The 20,461-nt window shown below is 42.1% G+C and overlaps 1 protein-coding gene across 1 annotated transcript in view; it reads right to left on the bottom strand.

Moving 5' to 3' along the window:
* ITPRID2 (ITPR interacting domain containing 2) overlaps positions 1-15,552 on the bottom strand; it is a 34,543-nt gene extending 18,991 nt beyond the window's left edge. Inside the window, exons 1-7 of the mRNA XM_014307360.2 lie at positions 15,441-15,552; positions 14,548-14,604; positions 11,898-11,934; positions 10,568-10,666; positions 9,900-10,108; positions 8,372-9,066; positions 4,768-4,840 (exon numbers count right to left, since the gene is read on the bottom strand). Of these exons, the coding sequence (XP_014162835.1) occupies positions 4,768-4,840; positions 8,372-9,066; positions 9,900-10,108; positions 10,568-10,666; positions 11,898-11,934; positions 14,548-14,602 (1,168 nt within the window). The 5' untranslated portion in view covers positions 14,603-14,604; positions 15,441-15,552. The remainder of the gene's footprint in view (positions 1-4,767; positions 4,841-8,371; positions 9,067-9,899; positions 10,109-10,567; positions 10,667-11,897; positions 11,935-14,547; positions 14,605-15,440) is intronic.
* Positions 15,553-20,461: the final 4,909 nt, after the last annotated feature.

Here is a 20,461-nt window from a genome sequence, read left to right as displayed (position 1 = left end):
GGACAATGGAAATTACTTCCCTGAGAACTGGATCTTATTAACTGACTAATTCACTGAATACAGCTGAAAGAGCATGCCATGAACAGCTTGCCACTACAGCTGAAGCTGGGGGGAAGCTGTTACCTTCTTCATGGTGAATAGTTACCTAATTTTGTTGCCAGACATTCAGCCTCCTCTGTCTCTTTTCTTACCTGGTGAATTTTAATAGAGGAGGAAAAAAACCCAAAAACACTACTGGTGAAAGCCTTAGCCTCTCTTAGGGAAGAGATCAGATAGTTCAGATAAAGCAATTCACCAGCGCATGTTCATGAACTTCATTACAGTTCAATAGAACACTGACTTGCCCTTCTGCTTCCTTCTCAGTCAGTATTTCCTTTTCAGCTACAGAATGGAAAATTACATCTATGTTTTCTGAAACCAATTCTTGGGCTTCTCAGAGACACAGCACTAAAGTTAGAAACAGTCTTTCAGGTAATTTTCTATAGCATTGGTTATTTATGGACATGCTTTGACAGCTTCACAGGACAGACACCATCAGACAAGGGATCAGCCTAGAGCAGTCATTCACACTGGCCTCATGTATCCACGGCACAGTATGAATAGATTCAAACTGCCTTAGCTCAACCTAAGGAGACCTAGCCCCTTTCTACAGTTATCCCTTGCTTTCTGTGCTACAGAGCTGCTAGGATTTTTTAACATTTTAAAGCAAATAGGAAAAGACGTTTTCTGAGTAGTCATCTCCTACCACACCTTACCCTGGTCCTTTGCAAGTTCTTAGGGTTCTCACAACACCACTATGATGTAAATGCAGTAAAAAATTATAAAGAGCTGGAATCTCTACTGAATCAGTAGTAAAATGACAAGGTTTGGTTCTGTAAAGACTGGAAATACCAACTAGTACACTGGGATATACAGGTACATAATGGTATCCACCCTCTTGACAAGACTGATCCAGCTATGTAGTCTGCTCTACAGCACCTGGATATCTCTCAGATTCAAGCAAATAAGGGGAAAATATAAAAACACTTCAAAAAAAGCTACAGAGTTACACTTGGCTCTTGACTAAAGGACCTCCTGGCAAAGGAGAATCTTAGTACAAGGAGTTTGCGATGAGATATGGGTCCCTGCTCTTCACCTTGAGCACAGAAAATTCAGCACCAAAGGCTGGTTTATAGGGGCCAGGCTGGGATCATCCCTTGCCCTGTGCAACCCCAGGAAGGCAAATATACCTTCTACAAAAAGGTACCACTGCACAACACTGATTTTGCCACTCAAAGATACTGTCAACACTACACACAGGAAATCTTCTGAACTACTGGGAGGAGGCCAGTGGCAGGATAATAATGAAAGTGTGGAAGAAGGAACCAGCTACAACAAACAAAACCACCAGGAACAATCAAACTCCCATCCCAGTTTAACAGAGCACAAATTAAAATGCTTCTTGGATTGTTGTTTTAAACTATGTAAAAAAAAATCCAAATATATTTGAGCACTGAATAGATGAAAAGAAAAATTAAGTATTCATAAATAAACTAAATAAACTGAAAATGTTCTAAACAAAGAACACATGATGAAGAATCAAGTCTGTGGTTTACAAAACGTGAGAGTGGAATCAGCAGAGCATCCCTGTCAGGGAAATGATTAGTTCATTTACTGTAACATAACAATGAGCTACCAGTGTCAGTCTCACCTCTTCTGTGTCACTCAACTGCTCACACAGAAGAGGAGAAGAAATATGTGGAAACTGTCCATAAAGTTTTAACATTTTTTTTCTTGTACCTGCACTATTGGAAAAGTTCTAATGCACTTTGTATTTTATAAGATAATCATTAAATTAACATTCCCAACTTAACGATGAGGTATTTAATTAAATATCAGTTAAATATCAGTTGTCTCTTCTTTGCATACTGATCACACCATGCACCCCTGCACTAACAAAACCAGCCCAATAGGGAGCCCTGCTGCAAAAACTCTCTGAGTCCCTGGGGGTTTCCTTGCATCTGGACACACAAGCACAGACTCCCACAAATACTAAATCTGTTCCAGATGTTTTCTTCTCACTCCCCCATCTCCAATCTCCTGTGGAGCTGCACCCACAGACAGCTATAAATACAATAATATATTAAGGACAGGAAGTGCTGATGATGTGCTTTCTTCCCTTTCAAGGATTAAACTTGCAAAACCAATAACCTTAATGCCTTAAAAGAAACAGGTCTGTGGCTACTCAAAATTTCACAGAGCCATGTTGATGCCAACAACCAGACATTCACAATTTGCAGTGTCTTGAGAATACTTTTTCCTCTGGGCATTGTACCTGTATTTGTCTTGCTTTTGGGGCATTTTTTAGAATGGAAGGTGCTGCTGTGTGATATGTCAGTAAGAATTTCGGGTTTGCACTAACAAACCTTTCTACCAGATAACTTTGCAATACACTTTTTTTATAGTGGACATTTAGCAGCGCTGTGTGTTTGCAAACTAGCTGAAGTTTTTCATTCTTTTGTTCCTAAAACAACTGAGATAAGAAACATGCTTTAATTAGAAGTCTAAACAACAGTAGACTGTGTCGTTCAACCATAATAGTCAACAGTCAGCCAGACTATTTCAGTAGGAAAGAGAATATATTTTTTTTTAAATTTGAATATTTCACTTCTTAATATGCCTTACAAATCGTTGTAAATTTCAGAGAAAGCATCCATAGCCCTCTGTGCAGATGTAAAATGACACTGCAAGGTTTCTAATAATCTGTACCAAAGAACACCAACCCTACTAATTGACAAAGAAATTCCACCACATAAAAAAAGAAGTACAGAAGTTTACCTTCGGGGAAGAATTCATCCGGAACAAATCTTTAGTTTATCTGTGCTTACACACCGAAGAGACAAAGCCACTGAAAAAGGTGGGCTTGTATAAGGATTGTCAACTGAAATCACACTGCAACAGAGGACCTGTGGTTGAATTTCATGCTGATCTCACCTCATGAGATTGCTAGCAAGAGTGGAATTTCACATTCAGACACAATGGCCAGCATTTTTAATAAGTGACCCCTAACTTTGGATACCTTCTAACTTGGTGAACACCCACCCTCTGAGAAAGCAGGCTGAAAGGCCTCTATGCTGTCTCACCTTGGACAACTTGCAAAAAAAAAAAGTTGGCTACAGTTTTTTTTTTACATTTTGGGTAAGTTCTCCATCAAATGTTCTCCCTCTTGGCAACTTGACTGAAATCCACACAGAACAAAGCCCTAAATTTTTTGCATCTCCCAGGTGAAATAAAATGCTGGTCTCAGACTAACTTTTAGCAAATGTGCAGGCATTGATACCCTTGTCGGTTAAGTCATAGAAAACTCAAGGCATTGCCAGCCTGTTAATAAAGTATCACCACTAATCTGTGTGAAGTGTATTCAGAAATAGGAGGAACATAGTGCCTGGGAAACATGACCCAGCCTGCCTCTGTCAGACTGAAGTCCCATTGCTAGAACTGTTGGTAGCTTTCAGCACTAGGAGTACACACAGGACCATCTCACTTTTCTTTCTAGCGTGGTGGAAGAAGGGGGTAAAATAACTACTGGGAGCAGAAAAGATGAAAAAATTTATTTTTTCTCCTCCCTGACTGCAGCTCCTGGTTCCTTAACTTGGTTTTCTCTGAAAAGCTCTCCCTGAAGCTAGAGAGGCCAGCAAACAGGAGACCTGCCCTACAAAGACTGCACTTCTTTTCATGTAGTCATGTAAAGCAGGTGGAGGAAGGAGGAAGCATGTAAGGAGGAAGTATTGGGAACAGTCAGAGATTCAGTTTCTGGCAATCCTTAGTGGCTCATGTTTGTACCAGAGGAAGTTTAGTGAGTACCAGGCTGTGGTTGTGCTCAGAACGCTGATGAACAAGTAGCACAAGCTATCACCAATAACCAGGCATTACTCTCCAACACTTAGTCCAGGGCACTCTCAACCACGTTCATGCAATTCAGCTGACAGGTCACACAACTGTCAATTCATTTGTGCAAATGCAAATAAGATGATGTGTGTTTCTTTAGACATGTTTTTCTGCCTCTCTTAAGTATCTAGAGATGCTATTCATGTTTCACCAAGAAATTCCACGCATCTAAGCACCTCCCTAAGTGCAACAAGCTCTAGTTCCTCTTTAATTAAATGTATCAACTAGAGAATGAACTTGCCCACACTGGGCAAAGTAACAATCACAAAAAAAACTTAAAAATCAGCTTTATCCCTCTCCCAAGCCATAAAACACTTAAATAAGAATTTGAGATGAAAGCACAAACTAAGTGAACCACAACAGCCAGTGCACAGCATTCTCCATGCGAGGGACTACAGTTTCCACGTGGGTGTAGAGACACTAGTTCTCTGTGCAAGCAGCCTGCAGACAGAGCAGTAGTGCATAGGAAAAAGCTGCATGTATCATGCAATTTAGGTTTAAAACAATGTAATTTCAGTTTAAATGGGTATCTTAAATTACAGGATCTACTAAGGAAAAAAAAAAATCCCACACAATCTGCATTAACATTTAAGGCCATCTGAACTACCATCAATTACACAAAAGTGAAAACAGTCAGTGAGGTTATAGGGCTGTTGTCTTGCCTGTAATTTGGTTGCCACTTTGTAGTAATGTTTTGTGATTTAGCTAAAAAAGAAACCCAGATCTTTTTTATTTCTAGAGAGAAAACAAACTTTAGAAGCTTAAAATATCGGAATCAGCCTTTCAGAGATGGAAGGACACAGCAGTCTGATGTCCTCACAGAAGCTGCAGTCTACTCACCTTTCCTTGACTTGGTCACTGCTAGCTGATGTGTAGCTGAAACGTGAGGTAGATCCCCCTCTGTACTCTGGATCTATCAGGAAGAGGAGATGAATATTTTGTCAGGCCAACTGGAATATATTCCTGTGCTTAGGAATGCCTAAGCTATACACACTGCACATACAGGAGGAGGTTTTGGTGGGTTTTTCCTCCAACTGAACAGCCTATACTGGTGGAAGGAGCAAATTGTGATCTCCTTGAGCCACCTTTCAGTAGGCATTCAGCAATGCTCCTGGAGAACAGTGATCCTTGCGCAGCACCTCCCATGCAGAGCACAGACCTCCCCCCGGTTACCCTCTGCACGCAAAAGACCTGGAAATCACATCCTGTGACAACACAGAGCTCTCAGTTCCTCTTTGACAAAACACTAAAATTACTGTGTGAAAACACCTCTGACCACCTTTACACTACTGTCTTTTTCCAGTCAGAACTCCTGGCCCTTCATTTGAATTTAAAGAACAAGTACAATACATTTTAAAAACTGTATGAGGAGGTCAGCACTCATGGATTGTCATCTGCTGCCCTACCAACTATTTCCTACAAGCCACCAGTCCTCCAGCAGAAGGACCCAGACCCAGCTAGAACCTATTCCAGGCTTCACCATGCCACTACTCATGGAAATAATGGCTATGTCTTCCAGCACAGAAAAGGAAGATAATGTATTCAGATCCACGCACGCTTCAACTGGGAAATGTAAAACTACATAAAAATGAATCCTTTCACTCAGTAACGTTGTGAAACACAGACTTATTAAGAAAGCAGTTCTCAGGCAAATGTTCAAACAATGAAAAGAATATGCCTAAAACCTCAACAGGAAGGCCTTTGTTTGGTTCAAAACCTAGAATATGTTCTCTCTTTTTGCATGTGATCCAGAAAAAATCCTAATGGATCACATCCAAGTCTACATGCACAACCCCCCTGTCCAACTTTCCCCAACCCTTCCCTCCTACGGGCTGCCAGGCCAGTTTCAAAATTATAACACAATGAATTTACCTCAATTTTTAATCAACTTAAAAATTTAAAAATCAAGATACTGATGTTGATAAGCCAAAATTAGTATTTGGCTAAAGAAAAGGTTATATTTGCATTGATCTCATGTGTATAGCAGCCATATTTATATTTAACTACTTTTACACAATAAACCTAGTGGCTTCTGCTCTTTTAGGAGATGAAGGCTGCACCAAAGGGGTAAATCCTTATTTCATCCAAGTGCAAGGGAGCCTAGAAGGGGTTCACCATTTAAGATTAGGAAAAATTTAGTTTGGTATTTTTATTTTAACAAAGACCAACAATTAATCTTACAGACACTTTAATAAAACTGGCCTTCGACTGGCCTTTGATTCTCTCAAACCTCCCAGTTTCTGATGGCTAAATCTGCAGCCTTCCAAAAGCTAAGCCTTTTCTCATTTAAATACCATTCACCTCCTGTCCTTGGCTGGGAGACAGCATTCCAACTGTGTCCGCAGCACGATGCAGCTCCTCAAGCACACAGAAGCTCCTTCCCCATCCCTCCAGCCAATATTCATGCTGGTAGTGGCCTTCAGCACTGTCATTGGCCACCTCAGGAGCGGGTGTTTGGGGGAAATCCTGTCCTGACTCACTCCCACACTAGCTATCTTCACAGCCACAGACTTCCGAAGGGCACACAAACCTCCAAGGCATTTGTAAGCCTTGGAAATAACTTCCTTGATATATCTGTCATCTTTCTTATGCATAAGAATGCACTCCATGCCAAGCTAGGAAAACAGGGGGAGGAGCTACTGTCACTGTTTCTAATACAGTCTATTGGTCATTACACCCTGCTTAGAGACGCACAAAAATAAAATCCCACTGCCAGGAATTGTTCTAAATGTCTTCAGCAAAACTGAATCCTTCCCTCCCAGAGATCTATAGGCAGTTGATAAGTATATACTATATTGCATAAACAAAAAATCCACCAAAATCTCATCCCACATCATATGCTGTCTTGCCAAAACAGCTGCGTTTATGCCTGGCATCACTGCACAAAGGATGCAACCAAAACTTTGCAAACACATCACACTTGAGTTGAATTCAGCCAGTCTTTCCAGCCAGGTTACTCTGAAGGAAAATTCCACACCTCTTTTTAATATAAACACACATATATACATGCATATAAATAACATTAATTGTTTCAGTTTTGCCCAAGGGTACCAAAAATGCACTTCTCCTCTGAAATATACGGCAAAATGCATTGCTGCTCAGTCCCATCCAATTGTGCCAATGCAAACATTTTTGTAGCTACACAACAAGCTGTATCAAGAAAACTATCTGGCTGAAAACTAAGCCAGGAAAAAGAAATAAATCAAAATACACTGAGTTTCTTTTTCCCCTCTCAACTGGACTAGTCCTTTGTTCTGGTTCAGTAGGTGGCCACACAACATGTGAGTAGGACACACTGGAATAAACAAGTGCTAGGAAGCAAAAGAGGCTTGATTACCTTTTTTTTTTTTTTTGCTTAATGAGTGCCTTCAGCTACAACATTAGTTGATCTAGAAGAGCTTGTCATGACAATATGACACCAGACACAGTATCTTCTAAATCATCACTTCATCATTCACTGTAAAATTCTGTGGCTTTTCTATTCATTTGCTTTCTTCATTTCACCAATGAAATCACAATATCCTTCATTTTATGTATCTATTTCACATAGACAAAAAACTTAACTGCTGAACTTTTAACAGTCACATTGAAATGTGTCCACAAAAGTATCTACTCATTTAAGAATATTGACACAGTTCTTACAATTTGAGCAGCAAGTCTATACAAAAATTGTATTCTTGAATCAGTAGGTTGTATGTTTACTAGCCTAATAAACAAATGACTTACAGGAACCTGGGAATTAAAATTCCTTTGGGGCAATTTTCAGTATGAAAATGGGTATCTGCATATATGAAGATGTTAAAAGACACCTAGCACAGACTTCATAATTAAGCCTTGCCAAAAGTCATGTCACAGCGACCTTCAATGTGCTAATTTCCAGAGAACAAATAAATCAACTTAGAGTAGATTGTAATCAAAACCGAAAGTTGCACAAGATGAGCACCTCACGCTACATGAAAGCCCCTCCTCTGTTTCACTGCAACAAAACTCTTGCTTTATTCACGAATATATCTTTAATAAACATCAATTAATAAACTGAATTTACTTCTAGGCAACAAAAGTAATGCTTTCTAGTTAACAATTTAAGAAAAGTAAAAACTAAACACAGAAAGTTTTGCTGCGTACAAAGCCTAACCTAGATTTACTTACACAAGGAAACCTTCCCAGGAGTTATGCCAGTGATAGCAATCACCTGAATTTGATTTTAAAAAAAAAGGACGAGAACTTTCCCAGTGACTTAGGAACAACAGCAGCAGCACCAAGTTACCTTATTAAGAGGATCAATTAGAGCAGCCTGCAACTGCTGAGAAAGTGCAACACTCAGAGAATTTCAAGTATTCCTGGAGAAAACACTGTCAACTGCACAGGAGGGAACATTCCTGTGCTGGCAGACAGGGAGTTATGTAAACTGTAAGCACAAAGAAAGTCATGTATCTTCACCCACCTCCTCCATCTCAAAGGAGTCCTTCTGCTGCAGCATTAGGTTCACGACAGATGGGTTTGCGAGGGGAGTGCAGGGGTCTCTCACTGGCGATGCCGTGCACAGTCTCTGTGTCAGGACACTGCTGTCGGAGGTGCTGGAGCTGCTGCTGAGGCCTGGCGAGTCCAAAAGCCCGGGTTCTTCGCATGGTCTATCCTGGGCACTTGCCAGCCTGCCACCCTGCCCGTCTGCTGGAGGCACAGAGCCCTCCTGTGCTCCGTCAGCCACAGCAGGGAGTTGCGTGGGTCTCTCTGCGCTTGCAGCCTTTGTCTGACTGCCGGCTATCTCCTCCTTTACAGGAGCCAAAATAGAGGGACAGTCTTTCTTTTTAGGATATTTTGGCAATTTAGATTCATTTTTGACATCATTTTCATCACTCCCTAATTCAGCTGGACTTTTCCCTTTTTCAACAGGCGAAGGACTCGAGGAGCTGCTGCCATCAGCTTGCTGTGTGCCACACAGATTGAGTTTTGACAAGGTCTTCATTAACCGACTGGCTGTGTTGCTGCGATTCAAAGGGGGAGGGCTGGATGCCTCTTTGCTGGAAGACACTGAATTCATACTACCAATTTTCTGCAAAGGAGTCCCAGAGACTTGAGAATACAAAGAAGAAAAAGCATTGGCCACAGTAGTAAGCACTTCAATCTGACGAAAACGACCTGCACAGGAATGAAACACAAGGCATATCTGAAGACGGAATTTTGATCATAATCTCTGCCCAACCCCACAAACCTCCTCCTACTTTTATGCAGTGCCTCTAAGGCTGAATGAACACTTCCTAGACCTGTAAGATGAAAGTCATACCCTACTATAGAAAAAAAAATCTCTACTAATTGCACAAGAACAGCACACAAAGTTCTCCCAAATTAAATCAGTGGTGTGTGTGTGTGACACAAGTTTATTTACAAAATGCTAGAAAGGAAGTCTTACTCACATTGCTCTCTCCAGCTACAACTACAAAAGGACAGCTATGCCCTCATTTCTGCAGCGCTCATTACTGATCCAACAAAGCTCCTGTCCAAGTCCATAGAAATACTGCCCCAGATTTCAACAATGACAAAAATAGGTCACTGCCACCCAGAAAAAAAATCCCACCCAGTGACTGAAGAACACCAGAAACAGAGGGATATTGCTATTTGTTTCAGTGCTCTAAAGCTGCATCAGAAGAAAAGATGAGAATGATACAAACCAGAAGGCAGCATACCTTAGAGGATGCCTTTTATTTCCCTCCCTCACTAAAATCCTTCCACTCACCCCAAGGAGTACCACCCTGGTGGTCACGTCTTGCCTATTTAAGACCAAGCAAGTTTTATTATGAATTCTGAATGGAATGTTGGCCTTTAGGTTGACTGATGGGGCCAGCAGACGTTGATAGGGCAGGAGGGATAGCTGATAACAGAGTTTTGCCAGATTATTAAATACACACTTCTTTTGGGGTTGTTTACATAGTTAATAAACTCATAAATAAACTGTGCTTCAAAAACATACTTACTTGTTAAAGCAAAACTTGGATTTTCCACTTCCATGCGCTGTATTTGGGCATTCAAAAACACTTTGATATCTATCCCTCTGGCAAATGATGATGAATTAAAAAATCTCGCTGGAATTTTTGAAGCAATATCTGGTTCATCTCTTCCAAACCCAAGGTTATAGAGCACTTCTTCAGGATCTTCCTCATAAAGCTCCAGTAATTCAGAAACACTAAACAAATGAAAGATGTTAATCACCTACATGTCTCCTTTCAAGATCCAGTCCCTTCTATCAAACTGCTAACTCAGCCCAGTAACCACTTTGGTTTATTGAACTTTTGACTCCTACAGCTCAGACTAGTTTTGGAAATAATTGTGGAGACCTCTGCATCTAAAGTTTTTGTTCCCATTATGAGAGCCTTTGGCCCAGACACATCACAGATCCAATCCCATAATTTCTAAAATCAGTCCTATTCTGCAGAGCCCAAATTTTAAAATGCCATTAAAAGTTCAGGCATTTTTAATGTTTAGGTCCATTTGTTAGCATTTACTGAAAACCACAACAAAAGACAAACAGAAGTTTTCCAAGCAACCAAATGAAAATTCCTTTCTCAGCTACTAAATGCAGAAAGGCACGTAAACAAGCCAAATCCATGTAACTGAGGAACAGACCTTTTAAGCAGAGTTTTACCTTGAAACAGTCGCGCTGCTTTTTCCAGAGCCGGTGGAGTTCATACTTCTCCCCTTCTGATGGAACTGCAGCCTCCTGTCCTTTGCCAGTACACCATTGCTGTCAACACAAACAGAGAGGACCCCTGAGATAAACCGCTTCTGTTCAGGGACTTGACTCTCTGTCTCGCTGGAGAGCTAACCCGCCAGCACTGCCGAACTTCTCTTTTTCCCTTCAGCGTTCTCTGGTTTATATTATCCATGTCATTTATTGAAATACAGAAACAAAAGCAAACCCTGGGCCACCTCAGTAAAAATGTACATGGACAGTATGACTTTGAAGGCAAATGCGAGCTGAGAAAACAACTCCAGATCTGCCCTTGCTGCCCCACCCTCCCTGTTCCCACCCTCCTCCAGTAAAGGAAGCCCAGCCTCGGGTGAGTTGTCCTTGCCCTGCCTTTTCCTGCCTGCCCTGGGCTGCTGCCTCCTCCAGCAGTACCACCTCTCCATGCAGGGCCACCTTCTCCATGCCCTGGGTACCCTGCTCCCACCAGGTGCCACCTGCCCGGAGCTGGCTGGGGAAACTGAAGAGGCTCCCAGGGAAATGAAGCAAGACAAGCTCCAGCCCACACTGCTGGCCAGTCTCTTTCCCAATTCCAAACTGTTTTTTTTCCCTGCATCTGGAGAAGCTGCCTGAGCATTAGGTGGTATCCTGGGTTCAAACATACTTTCCTGGTTAATCTCTCTGAGGAACAAACTGTTCCCTTCCCCCGAACAGCCATCAAGAAACCAAAGGTGGCAGACGATTCACCTGAGAGTGTGTATTTATTTATGGTGCCCAACTGTGGAGGAATAGAGAGGATGCTTTCCACAGGGGCTGTGCAGTATTCCACTGAAGTCTCAGTGGGGTTTTAGTTTCAGCACATTTCATTTAGAAGCTCTAACCATCTCTCCTCTCTCAGTCTTTTTTCCCTGCTCTCAAAACACATCTGCTGTGACAGGCAAAACTAATTTTCCCTTGAAATTTCTGAAACACTGAGCAATCAGTGAGGCAAAGAAGGTTAATCATGCTACATTGCTAAGATTTGTCATTTCTCTGTTTTCCTCTTGCTACTCCAAAATCTATGTCAGGTCTGCTGAAAGAATATAAAATCTTAATTTTTTTTTCTGCACCTCCTAACGGCTCTTTCTGTGTTATCTGGATCACTTCCTTCACTCTAACGTAAACAGACACAAGCACAAGAGCTTTAGCTCTGTGGTAGCCCCCATGACTTCCACTACCCATTCTCCCCCCTGCCCTTCAGTATAAATATTCCTCTGAAGTAGACAAACACAAAAAAAAATATGTTTACCATGTTTCTGTTTGGGCATCACTCCGTAGTTGATTAGCTGTAGAGAAAGAAGAAGAAGTTATATCCAGACCTCTTCAGAACTACACTTCTCACAATCAGTATGAAGAAGCAGACAGTGAGCACTGTCCTGCATAAACCAGATTTTACTTCTTCCATATAAATGATTGTCAAGGGTTTCTAGTATACGGCTGATATAAAATGATCTGGTTTATTAAAGCTCTGTTTAAAATTAAATCTCATATGGACACACGTTTACATCCTGTCATTAATCTTATTACTTGAAATTTCAATTGCGATAAGCTGGTAATTGTTATATAAACCATTTATTGCTTTGAAACTGAAGACATGATTAGCAGCTGCAGGGCTGTTCCTGGGTGGGAAGGGGAGGAGACAAGCAGGCATGCAAAGATTGCTCCAGGTGAGAAAGGAAAGAATATAAGAAAGGCAGCTGGCCCCACGGCCAGGTGCTGAGTCTATTTGTTCATCTTTCCATCAGCAAAGTGGGGCAGGACCCTGGCTGCCTGAGCTGTGCAATACGTGGACCAGAGCACAGTGAAGCCCTTGGTGCTGATGGGGCCAGCAGACGTTGATAGGGCAGGAGGGATAGCTGATAGGGCTCAGAGTTGATAGCCTCAGGAGGGAGGCTGTCTGCCAGGTACCAAACACCTGGTCACCAAGCTGACAGGGAAGTCAGCACTTTCCACAGCTGGATCATATGGGAATGTTCCAAGCAGCATTATTCTTTCAGAACTGAACTTCGGACTTAAATAATGGGTTCCCTAAAGAGGCAACTCAGCATTAACAACTTGCCCCAGGAGACAGGCAAGGAGCACGTGTCTGTTATAGCAACCCTCAGAATCAGCCATGAAAAGAGTGATGCCACACACTGCCAGGAAAAGCCTGCATCTCGACTGGCTGTGCCAGCAGGGTAAAGTCAGCAACCATGAGTAAAACATGGAAACCTCTCAGCCTCTCTCTTTGTTTTGGAGACATCACAAAGAAATGTATGCAAAACACAGATCCCGCATCTCTTCTTTTCAATATTCTTGCCTATAATAGGAAGGTAAGCTTATCTGTAAGGATTATCCAGTGACTAAGTTGAACAGCTGAACCACGGGTTTTACCAGCTCAGCAGCGGGCTGGGGTTACAGGTCCTGCCCAATGCCCTCTGTACCATTCACACAGGGCTCTGCCTTGCATCTGGACTCAGGCAGTCATGGCTGCACAAGGGCAGGCCATTCATCCCAGCCTCAAAGGGGCTGTCTGTCTGGCAGGGCACGCAGCCCTGCTCCAAGCAGCTCTGTTGTCCCCTTGTTCTTGGGAAGCAAAGCCCAGCAGAAACATCCGCATCGTTACCCACAAAAATCAACCAGCAGTTCTAGTACTGGGATCTTTTCATCTGAACAATCTAAATCATGCTAAAGGCCCACAAAAACCAGCAGTCCTTAGAAATTATAAGGAGAAAAACTGAAAAGAAAAAAGTGACATGATGTACTAAAATCCACTGATTCTTGTGTTCTTGGTCATAGGCTCAGACCCTTGGATTATCATTACACAGAAACTTTTTCTATGAAATCTTTGTGCTGCAGGCAATCTAACAAGTGGAAAAGACCGTCAATAGGAAAATTTAATCTATTGCAATAGGAGACTCATTTACTGCTTTTCCATCATTATCAGATCAAGATCATTACCAGATAAACTTCTTTCCCTTAGAAGTCTTAAATCTTGAAAAATTAAAGATACTTCCTTCCTCCAGGCCTTGTCCCACTACTCTGACACTACTGGCAAGACTAACGTGGAAGGAAAGGGCTTTCTACTACCCCAGTTCTGGCACTTAGCAAAAGCTGTAATTCAAAAACATTAAAAGCTAAATTGGGAGTTGTGCCTTTTTGTTTCTAAACACTGAAAGCAGATAATGTCTTATATCCTCTGTCCTACAGATAACCCCAGGACATGGATTGTGAGACTTTTTTTTGCTATTTCACAAGATGCTTCTGTTAGAACAGAATCCACAGTGCTTTTGCTAGCTGGTTTACGGACACCTCTGATCTATGATCAACATAGGCTAGAAGCCTTTTTTACAAAGTCCACGGGGAACAGCCACATCTCCTTCCCCTTAAAAAAGGAAAGAGAAAGAAAAGGCAAGCAGCTAGCAACAGAAGAGCGTATATTGTGGTTGATCCAAAATACTTACTTAGCTTTGGTGCTTTTCACTTTTAAAAGCACTTAGCTCTTAATGGGTTTGCCTCGTGGCTGACAGAATTTCACTCCTCCTTTCAGAAGCTCGCACAGCCACTCCCAAGGGATTCAGTGGAAGTGGGGCATGCATGGCTGCCAAGAGTAACCCATGGACAAGAAGAGCAAGCAGGAGAAATCATTTTCTCACAGCCTTGGTAAGTGCTCCAGGCTGTCCTGTCATCGTGGGTATTAAAATGAGAGGGCAGAAGCAAATTCAGGGCTGCCTCTGATCTTTGGGTCAGAGACTCAGAGTGTTTAGCAATAGTCTAAATAACTTCAAAAAGTGAATCTTCCTGCATTTTTTGTGTGCTTCATCCTGCTTTTCTAGCCAATGCTGTCCTTCAAAATAAAAATCAGATGACTGAGTATAATTTTCTTTGCTAGAAAAAGAGTCATAATTTGCCACACCCACCTTCGGCTCCCAGGGATAAGTCATCTTCAAAACTTCCTCCATTTCTCACCAGCATGCCTGAAAACATACAGTTAGCACTTCAACAACTACAATGCTCCAATGTTTTCCTTCCAGCTGCTTATCTAAAGATATTAGCAAGACATTTCATTTGATACAAGAAATAACTAGACTTTATTTACAATCCCTGCATTACTCATGCAGTTAAAATGCATTAAGAAGCAAGTAGTTACATTTCAGAACACAGCAAAATGATTTTGAAAGGAAACAACTATGACACTGCTTTGGTTTTGCACTCAGAAACACTTCCAAGTCAATGTGTGAGCAAATTAACTTCAAGTGGGAACCTGGAGGTACCACTCAGCACATCTGTGCCTTTGGCTGCTGCGTTATCTATCCTCCAGACATCTTACCAGGAGAATCCAGAGTCTGAGTCCAGCTGGGGCATTCCCCTCTCACCTTCCTGTACCAGATTAGGAGCTGAAGTGAAGACTCCAGGCACAACAAGTAATTCTTCTTCACTGTCACTACCTGCCCATTCCCACTGTACTTTGAACTTTAGTATTCAGACCTGCTCGGATAGTAAAATTTTCAGGTGTGGCAACCACAGTTATTAGAGGCAGAGACTGCTTAATGCTCACCAGTTTAGAGACAAAATCACCTCCCTGTTTTGCACATCTGGGAGTTTTTTTAGAGCTTACTAAGATCTCCAGAAAGACTTATTCAGGTTCTTTTCCCCCTCCTCCAGTTGCTCAGGCACAATTGCTCTGCTGTGAGAATAACTCTGCAACACTGACCTGGCTTTGGTTTGCTACTAAAGACACCAAATCTCACATGAATGTCCTTGAAAATAGTTTCCAGCAAAAGAGATTTCAGTAGGTAAAGCCCTTCCTTACCCTTCAACAGAGGATTGCTTTGCTCATCCAGGGAGGCTCCCAGAGGCGTTCTGAAACCACAGAAGAGATTAACACTACTTAAAAACTTGCTGCTTCATGTCCTTCCTTACAGCATGTAACAAGCTTGTGATAGCAGCAGTTGTCCCTCCCTCCCTCCTTCCCTCCCTCCGCCCCCAGAAAGCACAAACATCTGACGACTGGCAATAACTTCCTAAACAACCTCCAGCCCTCTAAATAAATACACCTTGCAGAGAAAAACAACCAAACATAATAACTGCATAACTGCAAAGCTCAAACACCTTCAGGAGCAGCAGCCCCTGATGAGGAAAATCATGGACTTTTCAGCAAAACATCCAGAAAAAACAAGCATGTATTTTTCAATGGATTAATTCAATCTCATTTATGCAGCAAAAACTGTTGCCATTTTTCTACACATTTAAAACTTCTTGGAGAGAGGGGTGAAAAGTTGTATTTGATGATCAGGAAGAATCAAGATAAAAAATCTTGACAGCTATGTTAACTGTCACTTGCCAGTTCCGATGCCTTACAGGTTGTTCACACTAGTTCTTTTTTGGATGATCCCTCCCATAGCTGCTGCCTGAAGGGCAGGGGATCTGCCGAACCTCATGGTGCTTGAAAGGAGCAGCAGAAGCCTCAAAAGTGACAGGTCCAATCCCACTCTGGGTTCACACTGTATTTGTTGACGCTAGATAGATGTTTCCACATCTTGTCTCTCAGTCATGTTTAACCAAAGCCTTGTCACTTCTAAGTAGCACAGCATTAACTTTCAATGCTCAAAACAAATTCAGAAATATAATGCTCATAAAGAAGGGAAATGCAGATGATTTATCCACCTACATTATGTATGTTTCATTTGGATTTTAATTACACAAACACAATAAACCTGCCTGAAGACCTGAAAGTAAACAGAGCTCTGATACAGTATTTATTTTGGTGCCATAGCCAAATTAAGGAAGGAAAGTTTGCATCTGCTTTCTAACAGACCTTACACTTCACAACTTTATTTTTCTTTCCCCTCTGAAAAGAGCTTACTCTCTCTAGATGCAGCCTGCTGATACGGAGCAAGCTCACTTCAGCACGCCTTCTGCAAAGCAAAGCAAAGCCCCACCGTGGTGGGACTCCAAGGCAAACAGCCAGAGCATCCAGTGCATAAGCACATTCCAGGCGACAGGACACACTCTGCCGCTGCTCAGATCTCCTGCATTTCTGGATGTCTGTCCAGTCAGAGTCTGAAAAAACTTAGGCTATATTGTCTAAACCTGTCAGGCTACAAGAAGCCTTCTGTTCTGAGGTAATAACTATGCTGGATGTTTACTCCCTGGCCCTGATGGGTGCGCTCCCAATCTTCTACCTCTCCTTCCCTGGTGACTCCGATGCCTCTGTTTTCAATGTAGAAACTTGCTGGCATTGACTTTGACAGCCAAGGTCAGTGCTGCATGCAGTGGCTGGCAGACAGCAGTAAAAGCATCCATCAAAGCTGGCATTTTCCTTTTGAAATGAAGTCTGTCACCATTACAGCACATTAGCAGCTACCAGAAAAGCATCCTTGTCAACCACCCCTTGCTGCCCTACCTGCATGGCTGCACACAACTGCCATACACCCCTGCCTTTGAAAAACTTGCTCTTAAGAGCTAGACAAAACATGAGTTTAAACAACAGAGAAGTACCACACAAAAATCCTTTTGGACAACAGCATGGATAGCTCTGTCTTCCTGCACCAGGCTGTTTTCCACCAGCAAAGCCCATGGCTCTGTCTCAGAGCAGCCCTGTGCACCTGGGAATGTCAGGGCTGTGGGACCCTTCCCCTTGCTGTGCCCTCAGGATGGGGTCTGCCTGCCTCACACAGCCTCAAGGCTTCCTCTCATCCAGAGCTTTGTTCAGCTCCCACTTGTGGTCAGGTGGTCTCTCAGAACAAGACAAGGGTTTTGCACTGTGCTGTGGAAGTGTTTAAATCTCAGCTTTTAAAACCTTATCTGGGCAGAAGCCACGTTTATTTTAAACTTGAAGCAAAAAATCCCTTCTTTCTGAGGCATTTCAAGAACTCATTTCCTGCATATCTACAGGAGATAGTTTCTAGATACCTCCCACATCCCCTGTATTACTGGCAGAGTTTAAATATATTCAATCAAAATAATACACGTCATCATAATAGTTGACAATTTTTTTTTATCTATCAGTATAATACAAACACTTGTGCTTTAACTTTTATGAGGTTTCTTATTACTTCAAGATTCCTTTTCAAAGTACTGGGGAGAGAGAAAAAGAGGCCTTTTTCAAAGGCATGTGATTCCCAACCTGTGAATGAACCAGAGACTTTGAGTAACATCTGACATTTTTTATGCCTCCATAATTCTAATCACAGTATGGTAAATGGTTGCTTTTTTTGCTTTTGGGGTTTGCTGCTAGTTATTTCTTTACAAAAATCCCAAAACAACAAAATGGGTATCTGTCAAGGTAAATAACATGGGAAATTAGGAACCCTCCTCTCCTCTAAGGCAGATGTGAAACAGAGATGCCAAGTAATAAAAGCCCCAAACCACTAACATAAGTATCAAAGGACAGCTAGTAATTCTTTTTATCCGTATTAGAACACTATTGATGTCTTTAGAAACAAACAAAGGAATAAAATTTATAAGCAGATCTATTTATGCAGTGGGTTGATATTAAGGTTTTTTGTGCTGCTGCCAACTCAAACCAGAAAATGAGATTTTAAAAGTGCCAGTTTTCTTCTGATTTCACAAACACGTACAGAAACTCAGAAAATGTGAAGGACTACTTTTAGAAAACATGTAACAGAAAAAATATTGCATTCAGTAACTGAATCTTCATTTGTAGTAATAGCTACATGGTAACTTGTTACGGAGCTAACTTGTAAGAATAAGGTTGTGCCATGAGCCAGACATAGCAGCTCCATTTGTGTACGCTCACCCTTTTTAGCGACCAAAGCTTGACAGCAAAACCAGTGTTATTAAACAAGCAAGAAATTTCAGGGAGAACAACTTACAAATTGTAAATTTCACAATCGTTATTTTTAAACAAAACATTGTAGTATCTGCAGGGCTATTCTGTTGTCCTCTGTTAATGCTGTCCTGTTTTCCCATGTACATCGTCATCTAGGTTTCTAAACATAAAATCACTTATAACACTGCAAATTGAATTATCACTTTACTGCACATGCTAGCAACTGCTTGCATGTACATTAGGCACAAAGAATTAAACTATTCTGCAGTTTAAAACACAAGGGACTGCGCAGCCCTTCACAGGCAGCTGGGATTGCATCTTCCAGACATGAACCACAGGCGCTGGCACCCTGCACGTCATAGAGCAGAGGCTAACTCCTGCTTGAACAGCATTGTTTAGGAAATCTGGGTTTAAAAGTCCTTCTGAGCAGAACACAAGACTCCTCTGAAAATACTTACAATAGTAAACAGCTGTACTTTTAAAGGCTACTGTGCAAGGAGAGCAACAGGTTTGACAAACAAAAATTGCCTAACTTTGTGTTTCTGTATTAGCAAAAGGAAAGTTAACTTGTGCTTCATTTGTTATTTGTAAAACAAGATTCCCTTATTTTGGGAATCAACCACCAGAGATGCAAACACATTCCACAGAAATGTGTGGTGCCAGTTTTAACAACAGATAGTTACCAAAGCACAGGTATGAAACTGCAAGCTTTGTACTAGTACTCAAGATTTTAGGCCATCTATTAGATGTTCATGTTGTCAGTTTAGCTTTGTGCTATTCCTTAAATTCTGTATGGAAATGTTAAGGACTACAGGGCCACGGAAGGTTCTAGACAGAAAGCCTGCAGATTTAGACATAGTGGCAGTGCAGCATCAGGAAGAATATCTTCCCCAATGGTCTCTTTCTCCTCCAGTCCTTACATTTTTTGCCCTCCCCACTCAAAAAATACTTCCAATAAAGCACTGAATTCATAATACTGATTTTAAGAAAACTGTTTAGTAGACCAACAGGACACCAGATCTGAGGTAAAGTCAGGAAAATCTTCTCCCATTCTAGCATTTTGGAAGAATGGTCCATCAGGTCTGAATATTATATTTCAGGGATTAGTATGGTTTCAAGCCTGTAGCTGCCAATACCCTATCCAAGGCACAGCCTGTAAAGATCTGAAAAAAACTATATGGAGGATCCTGTAGCTATAAAACAACCCACACCTCAGTTACAGAGTAAGATCAGGCAGCTGCTTACTGGATCAAGAGATCACAAAGGCACAACTAATCTCAGTGGTAAGTTTTTGCCTTAATGTAGCTGCTCGTAAAAGGAGAAAGAAACCAGAAATATCAAATAGCAGAGGTCTTGAAATGTCATTGTCAGCTACTGGAAAGCTAATTGTTAGCTTCTCCCCATCAATCCTGCCTCCAAGGGCTGATAGGACTGAATGGAGAAAAAGACAGGACAAAAGCAGCTGCTACTGATGTAGCATTTGTGCTTTTATGTGACTGAGGATGAAGAAAAAGTAATTCCATCAATACCTGTTCTAAACACCAAAGATTATTTTGCAACAGTAATAGAAACACAGAATACATATACCATGCCTCAAGTAAAGGATAGAAGACATTAAGAGACTCAGATAAATCAAGTTAGTCTAAACTGTGGCATCACTCCTGAAGGCCCGTAAGCACAGAGGCCATGCCGCGGAAGCACTATTTCTTGAAACCTGCACCAAAAACCAGCAAGGAAACAGTGGAAGCTTTAAACTGGAGCCCCTCGGTGACAACCACTGCAGCTTCCAAAGTAACGCTGCCTTCCTGACCCTCTGCTGAGTTCCTCCCCCGGCGGCTGGAAGCATTAACGAGACGCCAAGGAGAGGAGCGGTGCCGAGCGCCAGCCCCCCTGTGGCGACGCGGGCTCCCGGCGCAGCCCGGCCGGAGAAGCGCCGGTGCCAGCGCCGGTGCCCGCTCCGCTGCGCGGCCGTGCCCGCCTCCCTCCGTCCCTGGCTGCGCTGCCGCAGCGACCCGCCGGCGGGATCACCCCCCTTCCCC

The sequence above is a fragment of the Geospiza fortis genome, unplaced genomic scaffold, assembly GCF_000277835.1.
Source record: "Geospiza fortis unplaced genomic scaffold, GeoFor_1.0 scaffold112, whole genome shotgun sequence".
NCBI lineage: Eukaryota > Metazoa > Chordata > Aves > Passeriformes > Thraupidae > Geospiza > Geospiza fortis.
The sequence above is the reverse complement of the archived record's forward strand: the minus strand, read 5'-3'. Positions and strand labels throughout refer to the sequence as shown.